The sequence below is a fragment of the Nicotiana tabacum genome, chromosome 8 (genome assembly GCF_000715075.1).
Source record: "Nicotiana tabacum cultivar K326 chromosome 8, ASM71507v2, whole genome shotgun sequence".
Classification (NCBI taxonomy): Eukaryota; Viridiplantae; Streptophyta; class Magnoliopsida; order Solanales; family Solanaceae; genus Nicotiana; species Nicotiana tabacum.
In genome coordinates this window covers 66,846,120-66,867,912 of record NC_134087.1, presented here as the reverse complement: position 1 = coordinate 66,867,912, position 21,793 = coordinate 66,846,120, and the positions used below count along the sequence as shown (strand labels likewise).

The window sequence follows — 21,793 nt, the reverse complement described above, 5'->3', positions numbered from 1 at the left end:
TTTGTGTTGAATTAAACCATGTATCCTCTAAACCGCGTATAAATTTAATTGTTACCTAATTTTGAGGTATACAATAATTTATCTTACACCTATAACTCGTGTTTCATGAACTAGAGTAGACAACTTATTATTCTCTCCCTCCCACCAAACTCAATACCTCATGTTTTTACTTTATATATATATATATATATATATATATATATATATATATATATATTAGGTTTCGACATGTCTGTTTTTGTAATTACATTTCTAGCTGGGGGCAATTTAGTCATTCACTGACATACGTGGGTTTATTTCCTGCCAACACATTAATTGTATTACACAATTCCATCTTTTTTTTCGCTCTCCCCGACTCAATTCTCTTGCTTCATCTCGCCCAGTTCTTTGTTCTTGTTGTCTTCCTTCATCCATTATTGTTTCTTCTTCAGTTCTTGATTGCCCTGATTACTTTCTATGCGCATTGCAGATCTGTGGTGACGTTTTTATGTCTTTGCAAATGGAGGAGTTTCTGTTGACAGAGATCTGCTTGACGTCTCCTCTCTTAGAAATTCCGCCCGACCCTCTTCCATTGTAACATCTCTCTTCACCCTTTAGTTAATATTTCTTGTTTTCTCTTATTTTAATTTAAGAATTTTATATTATGATTCCAGAAACTTGTTATTGCATGTTGTATTCTATTTGTAGATCATAATTTCTTTCTTCTTGTATTGGTGTGGAATCTTGCAGCTTCAATTCATAATTTATCCAGAAAGAACCCCCATAAATTTTCCAATTCTATCCATCAACACCCTAACTCAAAAATTATCCAAATTTCCTTGTGTTATCAGGTCAGCTGCTGTCTTCATCAATTCTTCTCCAGCATTCAGTTATTTTTAGGAACATTACTTGTGCTCAACTCTAATTGTAGGGGGAAAAATCAATCTGATTGAAATCCTTTGTGACTTTCACCTATTATTTTCTGTGCTGACAATTTCTTTAAATATAAATAGATTGTCGAATAGTAGTGTGATAATATCTTCTCATTACTAATGAACACCTTGAAAGAAAATAATACTTTTTATTTCCTTTTTAATATCTGTGTTTATATACCATTTAAAACTATATTGTGCTTTGCCATTCTGAGACAAGTAGTCTTGTAACGGTCAATGATTCTCCATATATTTGAGGTTGGTTGTTGAAACTAATAAGAGCTAGCTTGGTTTGTTGTTTTAAAATCTTTAGGGTTGTTTTGAAGAAAGCATTTGTGGCAGGGGCTCAACTGGAGCAATGTGTTATTGTTGAGTCATAGAGAAGAAGCCTGGTAGATTAATGCGCTTCAACTATTTTATAAAGTCTAGAAAGTTATCTATTTTTGTACGTTCCTTTATTTCACGTCTTTTGGTAAATAGCTCCCAGTTTCTGTAACGACCCGGCCGGTCATTTCATAAATTACCGCTCCGTTTTCCCCATTTCTACTTCGTTATGTCTTATTCAACTATATTATGTGTTATTGGGTTGGTTGGTTTGGGTTCAGAGTAGTTTTGGAAAGGAATGAGACACTTAGTCTCTTTTAAGTAAGCTTAAGTTGGAAAAGTTAACCGGATGTTGACTTATGTGAAAAAGGTCTTGGTTGTGAATTCCGATGGTTCGGGTAGCTTTGTTAGGTGATTTGGGACTTAGGAGCGTGATCGAAATGTATTTTGGAGGTCCGGAGTAGATTTAGGCTTGAATTGACGAAATTGAAATTTTGGCGTTTTCCGGTTGGTAGTGGAAATTTTGATATAGGGTTCGGAATGGAATTCCAGAAATTAGAGTAGGTCTGTTGTGTCATTTGGGATGTGCGTGCAAAATTTCAGGTCATTCGGACAAGGTTTGATAGACTTTTTGATCGAAAGCGGAATTTTGAAGTTTTGGAATTCTTAGGTTTGAATCCAAGGGTGATTTGATATTTTAGTGTTGTTTTGAGTGATTAGAGGGATCGACTAAGTTTGAATGTTGTTATGGGATGTATTGGCATGTTTGGTTGAGGTCCCGAGAGCCTCGGGTGAGTTTCGGGTGGTTAATGGATCAAATTCTTGTTTTGGGAAGTTGTAGATTTTCTGCTGTTTCTGTTGCAGAGTTTTGTTCTTCGCGTTCGCGAGAGGGATCTCGCGTTTGTGAAGGGATGTGAAGTGAGGCAAGAGAATTGCCCTTCGCATTCGCGATGTTGGTTCCGCGTTCGCGAAGGGTGAGGCTGAGTGTGTATCGCGAACGCGAAGTAGGTCCTGCGTTTGCGTAAAGTAATTGGAGCAGTTGGGACCCCAGGAACGCTCGTGAAAAAAGACTTTTTGGATCGGTGGCGGAGCTTGATTAAGCCTCGATACAGCCGAGGGCGGTACGGTCTGATCAAATGGTCAAGGGTGAAAACTTTACCTTTAACCCCTTCGGTGAAATGCCTAAGCATTAACACTATCCTCCAAAAGGATGGGTAGATGTGACTGAGGGTCACCTAATATCGGGCGCAGAAGTCAAGAATAACCGGGTCGATTTCCAAGGGAGAAGATTTGACAGATTATCAGGGCCCAGGGTGAATGGGTAAGTATATATGTGAAGGAAGCGTTCGTATAGGTATAGTCGCGTTTGCGAAGGCTTGGACGGTTAAAGCATCACGTTCGCGTGGAGTATGTCGCGTTCGCGAAGGAGGAATAATTGGTCAGTGGATTTTTGTGCTTCGCGAACGCGAGGCTTTGACCGCGTTCGCGAAGAAGGAAATGTCATCTGGGCAGAATGTTTAAATAGTTGCCTTCACGATTTTTGGTCTATTTTCCACCATTGTTGAGCGATTTTGAAGCTTTTTGAGAGGGATTAAAGAGGGAATCGAAGGGAAACACTTGGAGGTAAGATTTTTGAACTCAATACTTGATTCTATGGTGATTTCTACCTAATTAGACATAAAATTTATGGGATTTATAGCCTAAAATTGGGGAATTAGGGCTTGAAATTGGAAACTTTGATTTAGGGATTTGAGAGGTCGTTTGTGGTCAGATTTTGATGTAAGGATTATAGTTTTGTGATTTTTGTCGGAATTCGAGACGAGGGCCAGGGGGTCGGGTTTGGCCAATTTTGGCATTTTTTATGTAACTTGGTTATTTTCGAGTGGGCTTTGTTCCTTTAGCATATTTTGATGGTATGAATCTGATTTTGGTTAGATTTGGAGCAATTGGAGGCCAATTCGAGGGGCAAAGGCATCGCGGGCCAGAGTTTGGACCGGATTGAGGTAAGTAATGATTGTAAATGTTGTCCTGAGGGTATGAAACCCCGAATTTCACATCGTTGTGCTATTTTAAGGTGACGCACATGCTAGATGACGAGTGTGGGGTCATGCACCGTTGGGGATTGTGACTTGGTCCATCCCGTACGATTGTCAAGTCGCGTATTTATTTGAAAAATGTTTGATATCTGTCACGACCCTAACTAGACTCGGTCATGATGGTGCCTATCGTGAAACAAGGCCAACCGACACAAACCCCCAAACTAATTAACAGTTATAATAATTCATAATTAAGTCATTAATAAGATATTATACCAAAATAAAGTGAAATAGAACAAATGCAGAAACAAACACATCCCGACCTTGGGGTGTCACCAGTCATAAGCATTTAAACATCCGACTAAGAGTATGAAAAAAGACTACATAGTCTATTACAGAGCTAGTACAAAGGAAAGTAATGATAGGAGGGAGAAGCACTAGGCTGCGAACGCCGAGCAGCTTCCTAGTGAACTCTGAACAGCCTGTTGGAAGCAATCAGCCCTCGCTAGCATGACCCGAGGCTCCTGAATCTACATTCAGGGTGCAGGGAGTAATGTAAGTATGCCAACTTAGTGAGTAATAAAAGTAAAGGCAGCTGAGCGATAAGAAAATACGTAAAACACAGCAAAATGCTACAACGAGGCAGTATAAAATTAGTACAAGGCAATAAAACAGTAAAAGGCTCGTAAAACACCTGAGTTCAGTAAAAATCTCTTTAAAACATCTTTTAGCAGTGCAAATGAGTAAATGAAAATAGGGAGAAAAGATGAAACATAAATCAGCCCCTCGGGCAAAATACCAACAGAACCAGCTCCTCGGGCTATCTCACAATCACTCGTATCGGTCCCTCGGGCAATAACATAGAACACATCAGCCCCTCGGGCTATATCACATCTCACACTGGGTAACCACGCTCACTGGGGGGTGTACAAACTCCGGGAGGGGCCCCTTACGGCCCAAGAGCAATATCAAGCCATCTTGTTGCATAATTAAATAGACTCTCAGCCTCATATCAAGCCACCTTGTGGCATCACAAATAGGCCCTCCACCTCATAATCATGAATCAGCACAATACCGCTGCGGAGCGCAGCCGATCCCATAATAACCTCATAACACAGGCCCTCGGCCCTACTCAGTCAGAAATCTCTAAAAGCTACTCTGGCACAGTAAAATATGATGCTCAACCCAAAATATCATTTAAGATGTCAAATAGAGTAAATATGATTTAGTTATGAAAACAGTAGAATACAGCATAACTGAGTACAAATATGAAGTCAAAACACTGAGGAATAGTAGTAAAAATCCCCTAAGGGTCCAAAACAGTTAGCACGAGGCCCAAATATGGCATTCAGCCCAAAACGTGGTGATAACAAATAATTTTCAATCTAATACGCGATAAAACAATCATACGAGACGTACTAAGTCACAATCCCCAACGGTGCACGACCCCACGCTCGTCATCTAGCGTGTGCGTCACCTCAAAGTAGCACAACGATGTGAAATCCGAGGTTTCATACCCTCAGGATAACATTTACAATCATTACTCACCTCTATCCGGTCCAAGCTCTAGCTCGCGATGCCTTTGCCTCTCGAATCGGCCTCAACTCGCATCGAATCTATCCAAAATCAGAATCATGACGTTAAAATATGCTAAGGGAACGAAGCCCATGCAAAAATAATCAAATTACAACACAAAACCCGAAATTAGTCAAAACCCGACCCCGAGCCCACGTCTCGGAATTCAACAAATTTTACATCAATAGAACCCTTATTCCGCCACGAGTTCATGCATATCAAGAGTACCAAAATCGGACCTCAAATGACCCCTCAAATCACCACTCAAAGCTTTCCAATTAACCAAGCCTTAATCCCCAAATTTACCACTGATTTTCCCTTAAATTTCATACTAACAACGATAAAAATCACCATAATAACGAGCTTAGGAACCAAGGACCTTACCTCAATGAATCCCTCTGAAAATCTCCCTTGAAATGGCTCCCAAAAGCTTCACCCGGAATGAAATATTGAGAGAAATGGCCAAAAATCGCGAAGGGTGAAATATATACCTCCTGACCCAGGGATTCCTCACCTGCGGGCATTTCCTACTTCCGCGGTCTCGCTTCTGCGGTCTAACCCACCGCACCTGCGGTCACTCTCTCGCACTTGCGCCATCGCAGATGAGTCCAGATGTCCGCTTCTGTGGCTCCGCCTTACTCACCTCTTGGCCGCTTTTGCGGCTTGCTTCCGCATCTGCGGGAGTCACACTTGCGACCTCCCAACCGTAGATGCGGTTATGACAGCAACCATAAAACTTCAGCTGCCAAACTCAACTCCAAAACCTCCCGTCAATCATCCGAAATCACCCCGAGGTCCTCGGGACCTCAACCAAAAGCACAAACAGGTCATATACCACTATCCAAACTTATACCAATATTCAAATCACCTCAAGCAACAACGAATCAACAAATTCACATCGGATTCAAGCCTAAGATTCCAAATATCTTCCGAATTCCGCTTTTGATCAAAAAGTCTATCAAAACACGTTCGAATGACCTAAAATTTTGCACACACTTTCCAAATGACACGACGGACCTACTGCAACTCCCGGAATTCCATTCCGACCGCTATATCAAAATCTCACCTAACAACCGGAAAACGCCAAAATTCCAACTTCGCCAATTCAAGCCTAAATCTACTTCGGACCTCCAAAACACATTCTGATCACGCTCTTAAGTCCCAAATCACCTCCCGAAGCTATCCGAACCATTGGAATTCACATCTGAGCCTTTCTCACATAAGTCAACATCCGGTTGACTTTTCCAATTTAAACTCACTCAAAAGAGACTAAGTGTCTCAAACCTTTCCGAACCCGATCCAACCAACTCGGTAACAAAAAATACGGATAAACAAAGCAATAAGAAGCAGAAATAGGGGAAACAGAGCAGTAACTCATGAAACGACCGGCCGGGTCGTTACATCCTCCCCCTCTTAAACAAACGTTCGTCCTCGAACGAGTCAAAAAACATACCTGAAGCCTCAAATAGGTAAGGATATCTGCTCCGCATCTCCCGCTCGGTCTCCCAGGTAGCCTTCTCCATGGGCCGACCTCTCCACTGATATCCTTTGACCTCAACTTTCGAACCTGACGCTCCAAAATAGCTACTGGCTCCACATCATAAGTCAAATCATCATCTAACTGAACCGTGCTGAAATCCAAAACATGAGATGGATCGCCAATATACTTCCGGAGCATAGAAACATGAAATACCGGATGCACACTCGATAAGCTGGGTGGCAAGGCAAGCTGATAAGCCACCTCCCCAATCCTCCGAAGCACCTCAAAAGGCCCAATGAACCGAGGACTCAATTTACCTATCTTCCCAAATCTCATAACACCCTTCATGGGTGAAACCTTCAACAGAACCTTCTCACTGATCATGTTGGACACATCCCGAACCTTCCTATCAGCATAACTTTTCTGTCTCGACTGCGCTATACGAAGCCTCTCCTGAATCACCTTCACCTTGTCTAAAACATCCTGCACCAAGTCTGTACCCAATAGCCTAGCCTCATCCGGCTCAAACCAACCAACCAACTGGAGATCTACACCGCCTCCCATACAAAACCTCATATAGAGCTATCTAAATACTCGACTGGTAACTGTTGTTATAAGCAAACTCTGCGAGCGGTAGAAACTGATCCCATGACCCTCCAAAATCAATGATACAAGCACGCAACATGTCCTCCAATAACTGAATAGTGCGCTCGGACTGCCCATCCGTCTGAGGGTGAAAAGCTGTGCTCAACTCAACCTGAGTACCCAACTCTCTCTGCACAACTCTCCAAAACTGCGAAGTAAACTGAGTACCTCTATCTGAAATGATGAAAACCGGAACACCATGCAAACGAACAATCTCCCGGATATAGATCTTTGCCAACCGCTCTGAAGAATAGGTAGTACATATAGGAATGAAGTACACGGACTTGGTCAACGGATCCACAATCTCTCAAATGGCATCGAACTTCTTCAAGGTTCGTGGGAATCCAACTACAAAATCCATAGTGATCCGCTCCCACTTCCACTCTGAAATATCCATCTGCTGAAGCAAGCCACCCGATCTCTGATGCTCATATTTTACCTGCTGACAATTGAGACACTAAGCTACAAATCTCACAATGTCCTTCTTCATTCTCCTCCACCAATAATGCTGTCTCAGATCCTGATACATCTTCGCGGCATCCGGATGAATGGAATACCACGAGCTATGGGCCTCCTCCAGAATCAACTCCAGAAGCCCATCTACATTGGACACGCATATCCGGCCCTGCATCCTCAATACCCCATCGTCAACAATAGTCACATCTCTGTCATCATCGTGCTGAACTCTGTCCTGAAGGTAGGGGTGTTCATAAAAACCCGAAAAACCGAACCAAACCGACCAAAAAAATGATACTTTTTAGGTTTGGTTTGGTTTTGGTTTTAAATTTTAAAAAATGATCAAATTTGTTTTGATTTTAATAAAAAAATAACCGAAAAAACCGAACCAAACCGACTATAAAAGTAACTATTTAAATTTATTATTACACCTATATATATGTATACTTTTATATAAAGTTTCTAAAATTTTATAGTACATCTTAGTCACTTGTATTTTTAGTCTAGTTCTTTGCTATTATAATAATTTAATTCTTTACTTTTACATTCTAGTTTGATTGGTAGTTTTCTTTTGCTAAATACAAGAATTTATTTCATGTAAAAATATTCGATTTTTAATTTAGTACTTAAATTATTCATCACCATTTGATTCAATTATTATCAATATATCTCGGTAAATGATAGATTTCTCAAAGAGCAATTAATCTGATAGTGTTACATTGAAAATGTAGTCGCCGGAATATGTGTTTGGTAGTGTATGTCTCATATTTAAGAAAAATTCCGATAAATAACCGAAAAAACTGAATCGATAAAAAACCGACTTAATTGGTTTGGTTTGGTTCCAATATTTGAAAAACCGACTTACTTGGTTTGGTTTCTTTTTAGGGAAAAACCGACCCAAACCGAACCATGAACACCCCTACATAAAGGACAAGCAAATGAGGATCATCATACTGGCGCTCTCTGATGCGATCGAATAAGGAAAACCGAGAAATAACACAAGCCAATACACGATTGGGCTCCAAAATATCGGGATTCCGCACCTGTGGGCATTTCCCACTTCCGCGGTCCCGCTTTTGCGGTCTAACCCACCGCACCTGCGGTTTTCACTTAAAGGTCTGGGACCGCACCTGCGCCATCGCAAATGCCTCAAGATGTCCGCTTCTGCGGCTCCGCCTGAACCACCTCTTGGCCGCTTTTGCGGCTTGCTTCCGCATCTGCGGGAGTCGCACCTGCGACCTCCCAACCGCAGATGCGGTTATGACAGCAACCATAAAACTTTAGCTACCAAACTCAACTCCAAAAGCTCCCGTCAACCATCCGAAATCACCCTGAGGCCCCCGGGACCTCAACCAAAAGCACAAACAGGTCATATACCACTATCCAAACTTATACCAATCTTCAAAACAACTCAAATAACATCGAATCAACCAATTCACATCAGATTCAAGCCTAAGATTCCAAATATCTTCCGAATTCCGCTTTTGATCAAAAAGTCTATCAAATCACGTCCGAATGACCTAAAATTTTGCATACACGTCCCAAATGACACGACAGACCTACTATGACTCCCGGAATTCCATTCCGACCCCTATATCAAAATCTCACCTAAACAACCGAAAAATGCCAAAATTCCAACTTCGCCAATTCAAGCCTAAATCTACTCCGGACCTCCAAAACACATTTCGATCACGTTCCTAAGTCCCAAATCACCTCCTGAAGCTATCCGAACCTTCGGAATTTATATCCGAGCCCTTTCTCACATAAGTCAATATCCGATTGACTTTTCCAACTTAAACTCACTCAAAAGAGACTAAGTTTCTCAAACCTTACCAAAACCTTTCCGAACCCGAGTCAACCCCGTAACACAAAATACCGATTAAAAAGCAATAAGAAGCAGAAATGGGGGAAATGGAGCGGTAACTCATGAAACAACCGGCTTGGTCGTTACAATATCATTGTGTTTTGGAAAGTATTACCATGTTTTGGGTTGAATGCCATATTTGGGCCTCGTGCCAACTGTTCTGGACCCTTAGGGGGCTTTTACTACTATTTCTCACTGTTTTGATTTCATATTTGTACTCAGTCATGCTTTATTCTACTGTTTTTATGACTAAGCCGTATTTACTCCGTTTTGATATTTTAAATGATATTTTGGGCTGAGTATTATGTTTTACTGTTGCCCGAGTGGCTTGAGAGGTTTCTGACTGAGTGAGGCCGAGGGCTTGTGTTGTGAGGATCATTATGGGATCGGGCTGCGCGCCACAGCATGTGTACTGATTTGTGATATATGAGAGGCTGAGGGCCTGATTTGTTATGCCATGAGATGGCTTGTGATAGCGCTTGGGCTGTAGGAGCCCTCCGGAGTCTGAACACCCCTAGTGAGCGCGGGTACCCAGTGTGAGAGATGTGAAATTGCCTGAGGGGCTGTTATTGTTTTATGTTGTTGCCCGAGGGGCTAATTACAAGTGATTGTGAGGTAGCCCGAGGGGCTGGTTCTGTTGATATTTTACCCGAGGGGCGGTTGTGGTACATATTTTGCCTGATGGGCTGTTTATGTTTTCATCCCTTTTACTCACTGTTTTCATCACTCGTTTGAAACTATTGAAAGATGTTTTAAAAAGGTTTTACTGAACTGAGTTGTTTTTACGAATTTTGTTGATATACTGTACTGATTTGCACATATGTTGTTTTGTTGTGGTGCTATGATGTGAAATTATCGGTTTCTTACTGCCCAACTGCTTTTACTTTTATTACTTACTAAGTTGGCGTACTCACATTACTCCCTGCACCTTGTGTGCAGATCCAGGAGTCTCGAGGCGCGATAGTGAGTGCTGATCCGTCTTCCAGTAGGTCTCCGGAGTTGACTAGGTAGCTGTTTGGCGTTCGCAGTCCAGTGCTTCTCCTTCCTATCTTATTTAGATTGTCTTAGTATTTTATTTTCGGACTATGTTGTCTTTTCTTGTTCCTAGACGAGTTGTAGTTGCTCATGACTGGTGACACCCCGATGTCGGACATTTGTTATTTTCGCACTGCTTATTCTAGCTTATATTATGGGATTTTAGCTAATTAATGGCTTAAAATGACTTATTATGAATTTCTGGTTGGTTTTGGGGTTTGTGTCGGCTGACCTAATTTCACGTTAGGCGCCATCACGACCGGGTCAGTTTTAGGGTCGTGACAGTTTCTAATTTAGTTAAATTTTAGAATATTGTCAAATTGTTGAAACTACCAACATTGATTCGTGCAAGTCTGGTCCCTAATTTATCTCCGTGCTGATGTGGTGTTTAGATGCCATATGTTGCTATGTCATATGCTGCTTAACTACCAACTGCTATTTTGAGCTGCAATTCTTGATTTAATCAATTTGAGTTGATTATTTCCACCAAGACAAAACAGAAAAATAATTGGATTGCTTGTTCACTTTTTTGGCAACGTGGCATGCTGATTTTTTGCGCTCTTTGTGTTTGCTTTGATGGACCTAAATATTTCATATTAGCTCAACTTTGTCCACCTCGATTGCTGGGTTCTTTATAAGTTTTTATCTTAAAAATATTTAAGTGTTACAGTGAGAGAGAATCAAAAATAGTTGTATCGATGCAGAAAATTGAAAATGTACAAATGATATTAACACATCTGCTATGCCTTTGGCTCGATAGTTCTGTTATGGTGCTTCTTAGTAATGGAATGTTATAAGCTCGGACTTCTTTTGGTTTCTTACACATTGATAATACAGTTTCGTCAAACTTTTCAGCTTTCTTCTCTATCTACAGTGTTCTATTACAAGCGGTGGTGCCTTTTATGTTTCTTTCTTACTAAGCTCTCCATCCAAATATTGGTGGTTCATCTTTGCTCTTTTATCTGCAGGTTGCTTTGCCAGAAAAACCAGACAAAAAAGATGAGGCACTACTCACAAAAATGGAGGTGGAAAGTAAAACTGTCAAGAGAAAGAATAGATGCAGGCCCTCACAATAAAGTGATGTCAGGCCCAGCAGAGTTGTAAGTAAGTCATATAATTTCTACTTCAGGTAAATTTGCTTCTCCATGGTTGAACTTGTAGCACACAAAATGGAAGATGAATGTTTCTCTTGCCCATACAACCTTGATTTCCAAGGTCACGCATAACCTATGCATCTAACTTAAGTCTCCTTGGTTCTGAAATATGTAAGGTTGTCCTAGCGTTTGCAGAGGGACCGAAAAGTTAGGCTTCCACTGATTGAAGATACACTTGATAAATCTATTTTACTGGTGGCGTGGGGAATTCATCTCTCTAGGGTAATGACATAATAATTCAGCAGGCAAACCACTCGAAGGAAGGAATTAGTGGTTGGACGTAGAGGACCCATTTCAGCCTGGTTGTATGCATCAGTCTTAGTGAAACTATTAGAATCTCATCCCTAAAGTCGACTACTCATATTCCTATGCACCAGGTAAGTTTCATTCCAAAAGAATCTTGCTTTTGCGGCGTATTAAAATGGGTAGATTGCCTGGACTGCGTCCTCTCATTCCATAAAAAATTGATTATTTTGCAACTGTAGGTCTCTCTGGTTGCAGCATTCGAGCTGCTAAGCAGCACGATGCTCGTATTGCTCTCCTACAATTCCGTTTTCACGGTTTAGGCTACTCCCATTTCGCTAGGTCAATTTGAAGTTGTAGCAGGAAAAGAATGTACTATGTATTGCAGGAAGAACAATGGTTAGTGTTACAACTATGTTTAATGATCTACAACATTAATTTATCATCATTTTTACTCAAAATTAAATCGGACTTATATGATGTCTTTATTAGATGTCCTGATGAATTATAACGTGAACCTTCCGCAGAATCTTAAGATGGAGATGACCCAAGATATGTTGGTTTAAGGGAATTTCCTTCTAGAAACTGAAATGTCTACTGAAATAATAGCACATGTTTGTTTTACATGGAACTCTTTTTATTTAATCTATGTACTATGATGTAACTTCTTTTGATTCGTGAGGACAAGTATGAAGGAGCTGACATTTTTCAGTGGTACAAAATTCTTGCGAAACTGTGCATGCCTGTTAATTTGGTTATGTAATTTCGTTCATTAATAGTGTAAACTGTTGTATAGTTGCATATATCTGATTTGATAATAATTTATATGCATCAATTTTTGTTATCTATAATTTCATATTAATAAAACTAGGGAAATTACCAGCTATGTCACTCTACAAACTTTCCTAATAAAAAATAGCCCAAAACAAAATATCTACTAAAAAAAGGCTCAAATGTCATTTTTGGCCCAAATAGTTTCAATTAATGTCAGTTTTTTTTGTATCCGTTATTTTTCGTATAGAAAACCGAGTTTTCTCTCTCTTTCTCTATATCTCTCTCTCTCTCTCTCTCTCTCTCTCTCTCTCTACAATTTTTTCCTAAGTTCAACCAAAATTGCTGAAATTGACGACAAAACAAGATACATTTTCGGTTATTTTGTCTGATTTCAGGTAATTTGGAGTAGAAAACCTCTTATTTTGTATATTTTTCTGATTGCATGTGTTTTTGTAGAATCGATGTTGCTTTTCTTTAGGCTTTTGCGACTGATTTTGTAAGTTTTGGTCGAGTTTTTGTATTAATTTCTTCACAAATTTCTGTAACCTTTTGTTCGTATATTTTTTTTTTAAATTTTGTCATTGAACCTAGTTTCAATTTTGAAACAGAGCAATATGAGAAGACAAACTCGTTCGATGAGTTCATCACCTTATTCAAAGTCGGTTTCAATTGAGAAATCGAGCAACATGAGAAGAGAAACTAGGTCGATGAGTTTATCTCCTCATTCAACCCCGGTTTTAGTTGACAAATCGATTGATGAACAAAATATGCGAAGACAAAATCCTTCTGACGGTGTTAAAGTGTTAGAATCTCGAAAGGATATTGTTGGAAAATCTGAGAAAAAGAAGAGCAAGAGGGTTAAAATGGATGCTGATCAAGGTAAGAAAACGTGTCGTGGAGGACGAAGTGAATTTGAGTGTCAAACCAAAAAAAAAAACAAGGTTCAGAAGACAGACAGTTTGTAAGGTATATATAATTTCAGTTATACTTTTTTCTATTGTTGACTCTTCTTTTAAAATTAGGATTTAGTCTGTATTTGTTTGTTTTTAATTCGTGTCATGTATTTGTAGCCTTGGAAGCTCTATATTCCAGTTGGTGAGCCGTTTCCTGTTACTCATTGGTCATCATACACTAATGTGGACATTGTATCTGTTTTATAATCAAAGTTGACTGATGTCCAGCTTCGGATGTTTAGGGAAAGCTGTTTTGGCTATTTCCTTGATTTACCTCGAGTTGTTATCCAGGCACAACTTATTCGTTCTTTAATGTTTAGGGAGTTGGTTCAAGATAAGTGTGATCAATTTTATGTGAAATTGAATGGCGAATGTGTTTTACGTTTTGGTTTTCGAGAATTTGGTATTGTAAGTGGTTTAAACTGTTGTGGTAATGAATATGTTGAGGGTAAATTCAGTGGACCCAATAAGTTGGTGGATACTTATTTTTCTGGTTTTGAAGCGGTGTCAAAGAAGTCACTTATTGATTGTTTTGAGAAGAAGAAATGACAGTCTGATGAAGACGCAGTTAAGATTGCAATCATTTATTTCATAAACACATTCTAATGTCCACTCAGGCTTAGAAGACATTTATAAGTAGACGTGATTTTCACCTTGTCGAGAGTGGTGAGTATGTGTCGTTTCCATGGGGTAAGATTGCGTTTCGGGCTTTAATGAAGTCGGTGAGGGACAGGTTGAGGGGAAAGTCTGAGTTTTATAGGATTGGTGGATTTCCTCTTGCACTACAGGTGTGGTTCTATGAATGTTGCACTGTAGTTGATGAAAAGTTTGTTGTTCGCGTTGGAGATCATACACCACGCATCATGAATTGGGAAGCCAACGCGTGAGGACTTCTCTAATGGTTTCTTCAACATCACAGGGAATAAGGTACCATCTTTTATGTCTTGATGGGATATACATTTATAATACACTGTAATTCATTATGATACATCAAACATACAGTTTTTATACATCTTTGATACATCTAGGACTGAATCACTTTTGGTTACCTTTGTAGTTTAAAAATATCTCTCCGACAATTGAAGAGCTATGAAGATTTACTTTGCCTGTTGAAGTTACCGATGAGTATCAGAAATATTTGACATCACATAACAGGGGAAAACTTCCTATTGATGATAGCGATGATATTGTCACGCCACCCCCGAAACACATTAAGGAGCATGCCCCCACCAAAAAAGGTGCCAAAAAATGTGCCAGATGTCTAACCTGTTGATTATGACCGTGAGTTGCAGAAGTTGAAAGTTGATGTGAAGCAAATATGTATTGGTCTTTTTTATATTTTTTTTTGAAAGTATTGTTCAAATTGTATATTCAAAGTCTATTATCTTTCTTATTTGTTTCATCTTGTAGCTCCATAAGCAGTTAAATTCCTTCATGGATTATGTTTCTGATAAATTCAAGGAGCTCTTTGAGTTGATAAATTCCAAGGTATGTGTTTCTTTTCCGTTGTGCATTTCTTTTTATTTTTTAGTTAACTTACTATATCCTTTTTTTTAAAAATAGCTTGGTGCAAGCAAAGTCAAATATGGTGCACATCCAGAGGAAGACACCAGTGGTCGTCAAGACAATAATGATTTTGTGAGCAATATGGAGTTTGGTGGCAATGAAGATGTTGAAATGGATGGTTGTCAGGTGTGTTTAGTTGTGCATTCTGGACTTTTTCCTTTTCTTTTCTTTGTTGTTTTTGATAATTCGATTCTTTTTAAAAAAAAATAGGTCGGTGGAAGTGAAGGCAAAGATGTTCCACATTCTCAAAGAGATACTAGTATAATAGATTAGTTAGATGTCAATGCTATAGAAGGACCTTATGGTGTGAAAGTTGACATGTTTGTTGCTAAAGTAACTTTCTGTCACGACCCTAAACCCGGACCCGGTCGTGATGGCGCCTCTCGTGAAGACAAGGCCAGCCAATTAAACCCAATTCACTTTTTAAACAATTAAACAATATAAAAGCAGTCTAAAACATGATTTAACAATACTAAATAGCGGATAATATCAATAAAGTGCGGAAGTACAACCCAACACAGCCCTAACCGGGGTGTCACTAGTCATGAGCATCTATAAGTCAAAATACAATCCACTAAGTCTATAAACTAGTACAACTGTCTGAAAAGAAAGATAGAACTGATAAAGGAGTATAGACACAGGGCAGCGGACGTCAAGCAACTACCTCGTGAGCTCCGAATGTCCGCCTGAAGCTGGAGGGATCAGCACTCGGGAGCGGAACCAGCTACGCCTAAATCTGCATATAGGGTGTAGGGAGTAAAGTGAGTACTCCAACTCAGTGAGTAACAAATGTAAATAAAGACTGAAAGCAGGAAATCAAGTAAGGCACAAAGCTTCTGTAATGAAGCAGTAAAACCATTTCAAAACAGTAAAACAATGAAAGATAGGTAAAATCCTTTAACTCAAAATTTAACTTCGTGAGAAGCCCTTTCCAATGATTAACCAGGTAATTGACAGTCAATTATGAAAAGTAAACACATAAAGGCTTGTCCCTCGGGTACAATATCAACAAATCCGCCCGTTGGGCAATATCTCAGAACAATACCAGCCCCTCGGGCAATCACATAGAACAATACCAGCTCCTTGGGCTCAATCTCACATCACAATGGGTACCCGCGCTTACTGGGATATGCAGACTCCTGGAGGGGCCCCTTACGGCCCAAGCGCAATAACAAGTCATCTCGTGGCATCAAAATTAGGCCCTCGGCCTCATATCAGTATCAATGTTTCCTTACAATATAGGCCCTCGGCCTTACTCAGTCGAAAATCCTCACAAGCCACTCGGGCAATAGTAAAACAGTATTTCTCAACCCAAACATCATTAAAAATATCATTTAAGTAATAAAACTGAGTAAACATGGCTGAGCATGAAAACAGTGGGAAAATAGCATGACTAAGTTCAAATATAAAGTCAAACAGCGAGGAAATATCAGTAAAAAGCCTCGAAGGGTTCAAACAGTTGGCACGAAGCCCAAATATGACATTCAACCCAAATAATGATGATAGCAAGCCGTTTTCAATCAAATACGCGGCAAATCATCAATCGGGACGGACTAGGTCACAATCCCCAATAGTGCACGACCCCACGCTCGCCATCAAGCGTGTGACTTACCTCAATATAGCACTACGATGTGCAATCCGGGGTTTCAAACCCTCAAAACATCATTTACAATCATTACTCACCTTGAACCGGCTAAATCTCTAGCTCGCGACGCCTTTTCCCCTCGAATTGGCCTCCACACGTGTCGAATCTATCCAAAATCAGAACGAGGACGTCAAAATATGCTAAGGGAACGAAGCCCAAGCGAAAACAATCAATAAATGGTACAAATCCTGAAATTACCAAAACCCGACCCCCGGGTCCACATCTCAAAATTCAGAAATTTTTACACCAATAGATTCCTTATCTTCCCACGAGTTCATACATATCAAAAGTTCTCAAATCCGACCCCTAATGGTCCTCTAAATCCCCAATCAAAAGTCCAAATTTCCAAGCCCTAGTTCTTCAATTTTTAGCTTAATCTCCATGATTTTCTAGGTGGAATTCACATAATAATCGAGTTTTAAGTCCGAGAATATTACCTCCCAATGATTCCCCTTGAATCTCTCTTTTATCTCCTCCAAAATCTCCCAAAATGACCAACTATCGAGGAAATAAACCTCAAAATCGCAGACAAGATGAGCTTAAAAATATTCTGCCCAGGCATTTATTTCTTCTTCGCGAACGCGGTCAAACCCTCGCGTTCGCGAAGCACAAAAATTCCGCTGACCAAAACTCTCCTTCGCGAACGCGACCCTACTATCGCTAACGCGATGCTTCATCCTCTCAAACCTATGCGAACGCGACAATGCCTCTCGCGAACGCGATGCATACTAACCCGGGTGACCCAATTCTTCTACGCAAACGCGAAGCCCTTCTCGCGAACGCGATGCTTCACTTCCCAGCCCTCCGCGAATGTGAAGGCCAATATTCCACTGACTTTTGGTGAACGCGAGGGTCCGCTTGCGAACGCGAAGAGTAAAACCTGCAACAGCTGAACCTGCAACTTCTGCAATTTTCTTAACTCCAAAATGATCCGTTCAACCCCTCGAAACTCACTCGAGGCCCCCGAGACCTCAACCAAAGGCACCAACATATCCTAAAACCTTATTCAATCTTGTTCCAATCATCAAAACATCTCAAACAACATCAAATCACCTAAAACACATCGGATTCAAGCCAAACTTTTTAAAATCTTCCAAATTCTGTTTTTCATCAAAAACTCAACCAAACCACGTCCGAATGACCTGAAAAATTGCAAACACATCCCAAATGACTTAGCGAAGCTATTGCAACTCTCGAAATTTCATTCTGGCCCCTATATCAAAATCTCGCCTACCAACCGGAAATCGCCAAAATATCAACTTCGCCAATTCAAGCCTAAATCTACTCCGAACCTCCAAAACTCATTTCGATCAAGCTTCTAAGTCATAAATAACCTACTGAAGCTAATCAAACTATCGGAACTCACATCCGAGCCCTCTAATACATAAGTCAACACCCGGTTGACGTTTTCAACTTAAGCTTCCTCAAAAGAGACTAAGTGTCTCAAACCTTACCAAATTCATTCCGGATTCGATCCGACCAACCCGAGACCACATAATACAGATAAACAAAGCATAAAGAAGCAGAAATGAAAAAAACAGAGCGGTAACTCATGAGACGACTGGCCGGGTCATTACACTTTCACACCAGATGTAGCACATGCTGGCGTTATTGGTGAGATTGCAGATGCGGCGGCAGGGGAGTCGGAGGAAGAATCTGAGAAACAAAAAGTTCCTGAATCCTGGACTGGTGTTGTTTGTGCAACTGCAAGTGTTGATGCGGCGGCAGGGGAGACGGAGGAAGAATCTGAGAAACAAAAGGTTCCTGAATCTCGAACTGGTGCTGTTTGTGCGACTGCCAGTGTTGATGAGGCGGCAGGGGAGATGGTTTTGTACAATCCTGAATTACTTCTTGAAGTATCGCAGCAAATGGAAAAAGAAAGAGATGTCCTGCAAAGGTCGTGCAGTCTCCGTTCATTACTGTATTTGATTCAGGTTCCAGTACTACTGTTGTTGCAGTGAAAGGAAAAAAGCAAATTTATGCTATTAAGCATCCTTTTCAAAGCAAAATTGGAACTGGCGTTAACAGCTCTTTGTTGAATGTATTTGCTGCGTGGGTCAAAGAAGGGAAGTCCAAAAAAAAGTATGTTTCCAACTTCTGAGTTTTTTTCAGTTTTATATTTTAATATATTGTCACTTATAGCATTATTTTATATCAAATCATTGTACTCTTTTGTGTATATATGTTACCAGGAATGAAATTTACCCGAAGCATGTTAGTGAACTTAATCATGCTTATGATCTTGGTGTATATCATGTTGAAAACAAAAAATGGTTTTACACTTTGGCATATAATGGTCAGCCCTTGGATGACTCGGTATGTAAGAATTAACTTTTGCAGTATTTTTTTTAAAATTTTAGCCAGTGTACACATGAACACTCATTCCTCTTAAGTTAGAACAGATTATTAATTGCTATTTCCTGGCACAAGAGATAGCAGTGAGCATTCATTTTCCTTTGTTTTATGTGATTTTGGTTTGAAAAATCATAGCTGCTTAAAGTTTACGAGCCTTTAGTGATTAGTTATTTGTTATGTTTTGTTTCAGCACATTGATGTTTTGTTCTATTATCTGAGGAAGAAGGGGAAGTATGACAAAGACCTACCTGTAACATTCACCACCACAGATTGGTACTTTGACGAGAAAATTAATGAGTTGTGGTAGGCGTTTATTGATACAGATGGAGACAGTGATATGTGCACTCCGAAACATGTCATTGCAGAGTATACTCAGGGGTTTGTCTTGGATGCCAATGTTCCATGGCACACTGTCGAGCATGTCTTAATGTTAATTAATGTTGCAGAACAATGGCAATGGATAATGGTTGTGATGTCCTTCAAGGATAGGTGCATTTATGTGTATGACTCTATGCACGGTGGAGCTTCTCATCAAGCCAAAGTTCATAAGACCATGGTCAAGTATTCTGTGTTGCTGCCTCATTTTTTCGTGCACACACATTTCTATTTAAACAAAAAAGATATCAATTGGCGCACTAGTGTCTACAAATCAAAAGACTTAGATTACCCCCTTTGATGTAAACTGGTCGAAGGATTGCCTCAACAAGGCGAAGGATTGCCTCAACAAGTCGAAGCGTATGAATTTCTTTCAACACAATCTGTCTTGTTTTTAGATTCTGCAGTTTGATAGTTGTTGTTCTTTTTATTTTTACAGTGATTGCGGTGTATTTGCGACATCATTTGCCGAGTATTTCATTGAGGGCAAGATGCCTCCTTAAAAATTCCATGCCTATGCACACCGGCGTGGTGCTCTCTTGTGGGATTATGCTAGAAAGAAGATGGAACTGAACACGCAAAGTGATGATGAGATTATTGGTCGACAGAATAAGTCGCGGAAGCAAAAGTAGTTACTTTTGTCATTATTGTAGGATGAACTCTATAATTTTATTTTTGTATTGTGTTCTGTTATGTTGTCATTGTTGTAAGACAGATCAGATTTGTTTGTGTTTGAATTTTATGAATACTTTAATAATTGTATGGCAAATGAGATGTTTGCTCTGTTATAAATGTTTAATGAGTTTCAATGCGATATTGGATTATTGCAGTTTAGTTTATTTTGGTGTTTTCTCCCTTGATTTTGTGTTGTGAATTACATATATGAAAAATATACGGTAGTTTGTGATACATTGTCTCTTGCAGATACATGTATGATACATATATGATACACATATGATACACAGTTTTCAAATATGTATTGATGAAGTCACTCTTATTTGCAAATTTCTAAAACTATTTGCATAGTTTTCTAGCTGCTACAACTGTTTTCCATTAGTTAGCTTTGTTTACGACACAAATACAGGCATGAGTAAGAGCCTATACACAGAGATACATAGGTGATACACAAGCGATACATAGATGATACAAATGTGATGCACAAGCGATACATATATGATACAAATATGATACATAGATACAACTTCTTTTTAATCAAACAAATGTATAATATAAACTTGCAACACGATTTTAAATGATAGGTCAAATATTTATTTATATCTAAAATTCAAATGACATTCTACAATGATATAGTTCTTGATATATTGCATTGTTCTAAATCTCTATGATATTCAGTAAAGTAAAATAACAAGTAATTCTAAATTTGACATATTTCATTCTCTCTTTAGATTATTTTTACAAGTTTTCCTGTTGTGACCTTCTTCTCCACACTGTCCACATGAAATCGACCTTTTTCGTTCCCTTTCAGATATTGGCTTGCACCTCCCCTTCCTTGGCCTTCCTATTGTTTTAGTTACGTCTGGTGGCAAGACTTTTTCATTTAGAACTTCTGCAGGAATTTCCCATGTGCTTTCATCAGGGACCGGATAAATTGAAATTTCATAGGTCTTCAATAGATACTTCATGGTGTAGTACACTGAGCAATACTCAATGTGATCAATGTATTTGTATTGAATACTGCCCAAGCATGTGCACATGGCAACTCATCTAACTGAAACCTTCTACAACTGCAAGTTCGATCTTTAAGGAACACTATTCTCTGCTTACCCTTGTCAAGTACTGAATATAAGTAACTCGTCGAAGGAGTCATCTATAAAATTTAACAACTATCATTAGTGGTGACAAAGCAGATGCCCTCAAAATATATATACTAGAAAGCCTACAAGATTCAAAATAGCTTAATATCATATCAAGCCAACCAATATTTCAGGAGTGGGGTAGGCATAAATGCTACATTAAATTGAAAGCCTTTGCTTTTGTGTAGGTTGACACTAGTTTAATAGAATCACACAAAGGGTTCAAGATATAACAGATTCGTGAATTCGGCATGATTACATATTCTATGCGCAAGTATCTGCAGATTCCAGTCATACCTTCATCTGATGTTACAATTCAAGATTATCCATCAGCATTGTATCATATTTTTACGAAGATCAGTGAATGACTCTACTGCATTCTTTAGGTTTGTAACATTTCATCGTCCGATCAATTTCCTCATGTAGTCTAGCAAAGGTAGTACTGGGAGTTCCCTAGCAGCCTTGAGAGCTGCATTGATCGACTCCGCAATATTTGAAGTCATCGTCAATGTTCTATTAACAGTAGAATGTGCTCTAGACCATCTTTCATACCCAACATTCATTGAGTAATCTTTGACCCTCTTATCA

General features: G+C 39.5%; 1 protein-coding gene across 14 annotated transcripts; it reads left to right on the top strand.

The window, feature by feature from the left end:
- Window positions 1-329: 329 nt before the first annotated feature.
- Window positions 330-20,205, top strand: LOC107796308 (uncharacterized). Of its 14 annotated transcripts, none has more exons than XR_012694027.1 (17): window positions 330-573; window positions 730-830; window positions 3,171-3,238; window positions 10,231-10,298; window positions 11,295-11,455; window positions 11,597-11,857; window positions 11,966-12,122; window positions 12,251-12,993; window positions 13,106-13,463; window positions 13,568-14,377; window positions 14,508-14,770; window positions 14,861-14,938; window positions 15,014-15,142; window positions 15,227-18,743; window positions 18,854-18,977; window positions 19,207-19,751; window positions 19,831-20,205. XR_012694027.1 is itself a non-coding variant. In XM_075219323.1 (16 exons), exons 10-13 carry the CDS (start codon window positions 14,699-14,701, stop codon window positions 15,287-15,289), a joined length of 303 nt encoding a protein of 100 aa, XP_075075424.1. In that variant the 5' UTR covers window positions 330-573; window positions 3,171-3,238; window positions 10,231-10,298; window positions 11,295-11,455; window positions 11,597-11,857; window positions 11,966-12,122; window positions 12,251-12,993; window positions 13,106-13,463; window positions 13,568-14,377; window positions 14,508-14,698; the 3' UTR covers window positions 15,290-18,743; window positions 18,854-18,977; window positions 19,207-19,751; window positions 19,831-20,205. The 14 variants fall into 14 exon arrangements, 2 of the variants coding, with proteins under 2 accessions (XP_075075424.1, XP_075075425.1); XR_012694032.1 differs by lacking the exon at window positions 3,171-3,238 and adding an exon at window positions 1,225-1,303; XR_012694029.1 differs by lacking the exon at window positions 730-830 and having other exon boundaries at window positions 11,295-11,430.
- The last annotated feature ends 1,588 nt before the right edge of the window (window positions 20,206-21,793 follow it).

Excerpts from the sequence above, each read along its gene's own strand:
- LOC107796308 (XM_075219323.1), top strand. The coding sequence starts at position 14,699 with ATGTGCCAGATGTCTAACCTGTTGATTATGACC. Across the intron at positions 14,732-14,860 it reads CTAACCTGTTGATTATGACC|CTCCATAAGCAGTTAAATTC; the intron begins GTGAGTTGCAGA and ends TTCATCTTGTAG. Across the intron at positions 14,939-15,013 it reads TTGAGTTGATAAATTCCAAG|CTTGGTGCAAGCAAAGTCAA; the intron begins GTATGTGTTTCT and ends TTTTAAAAATAG.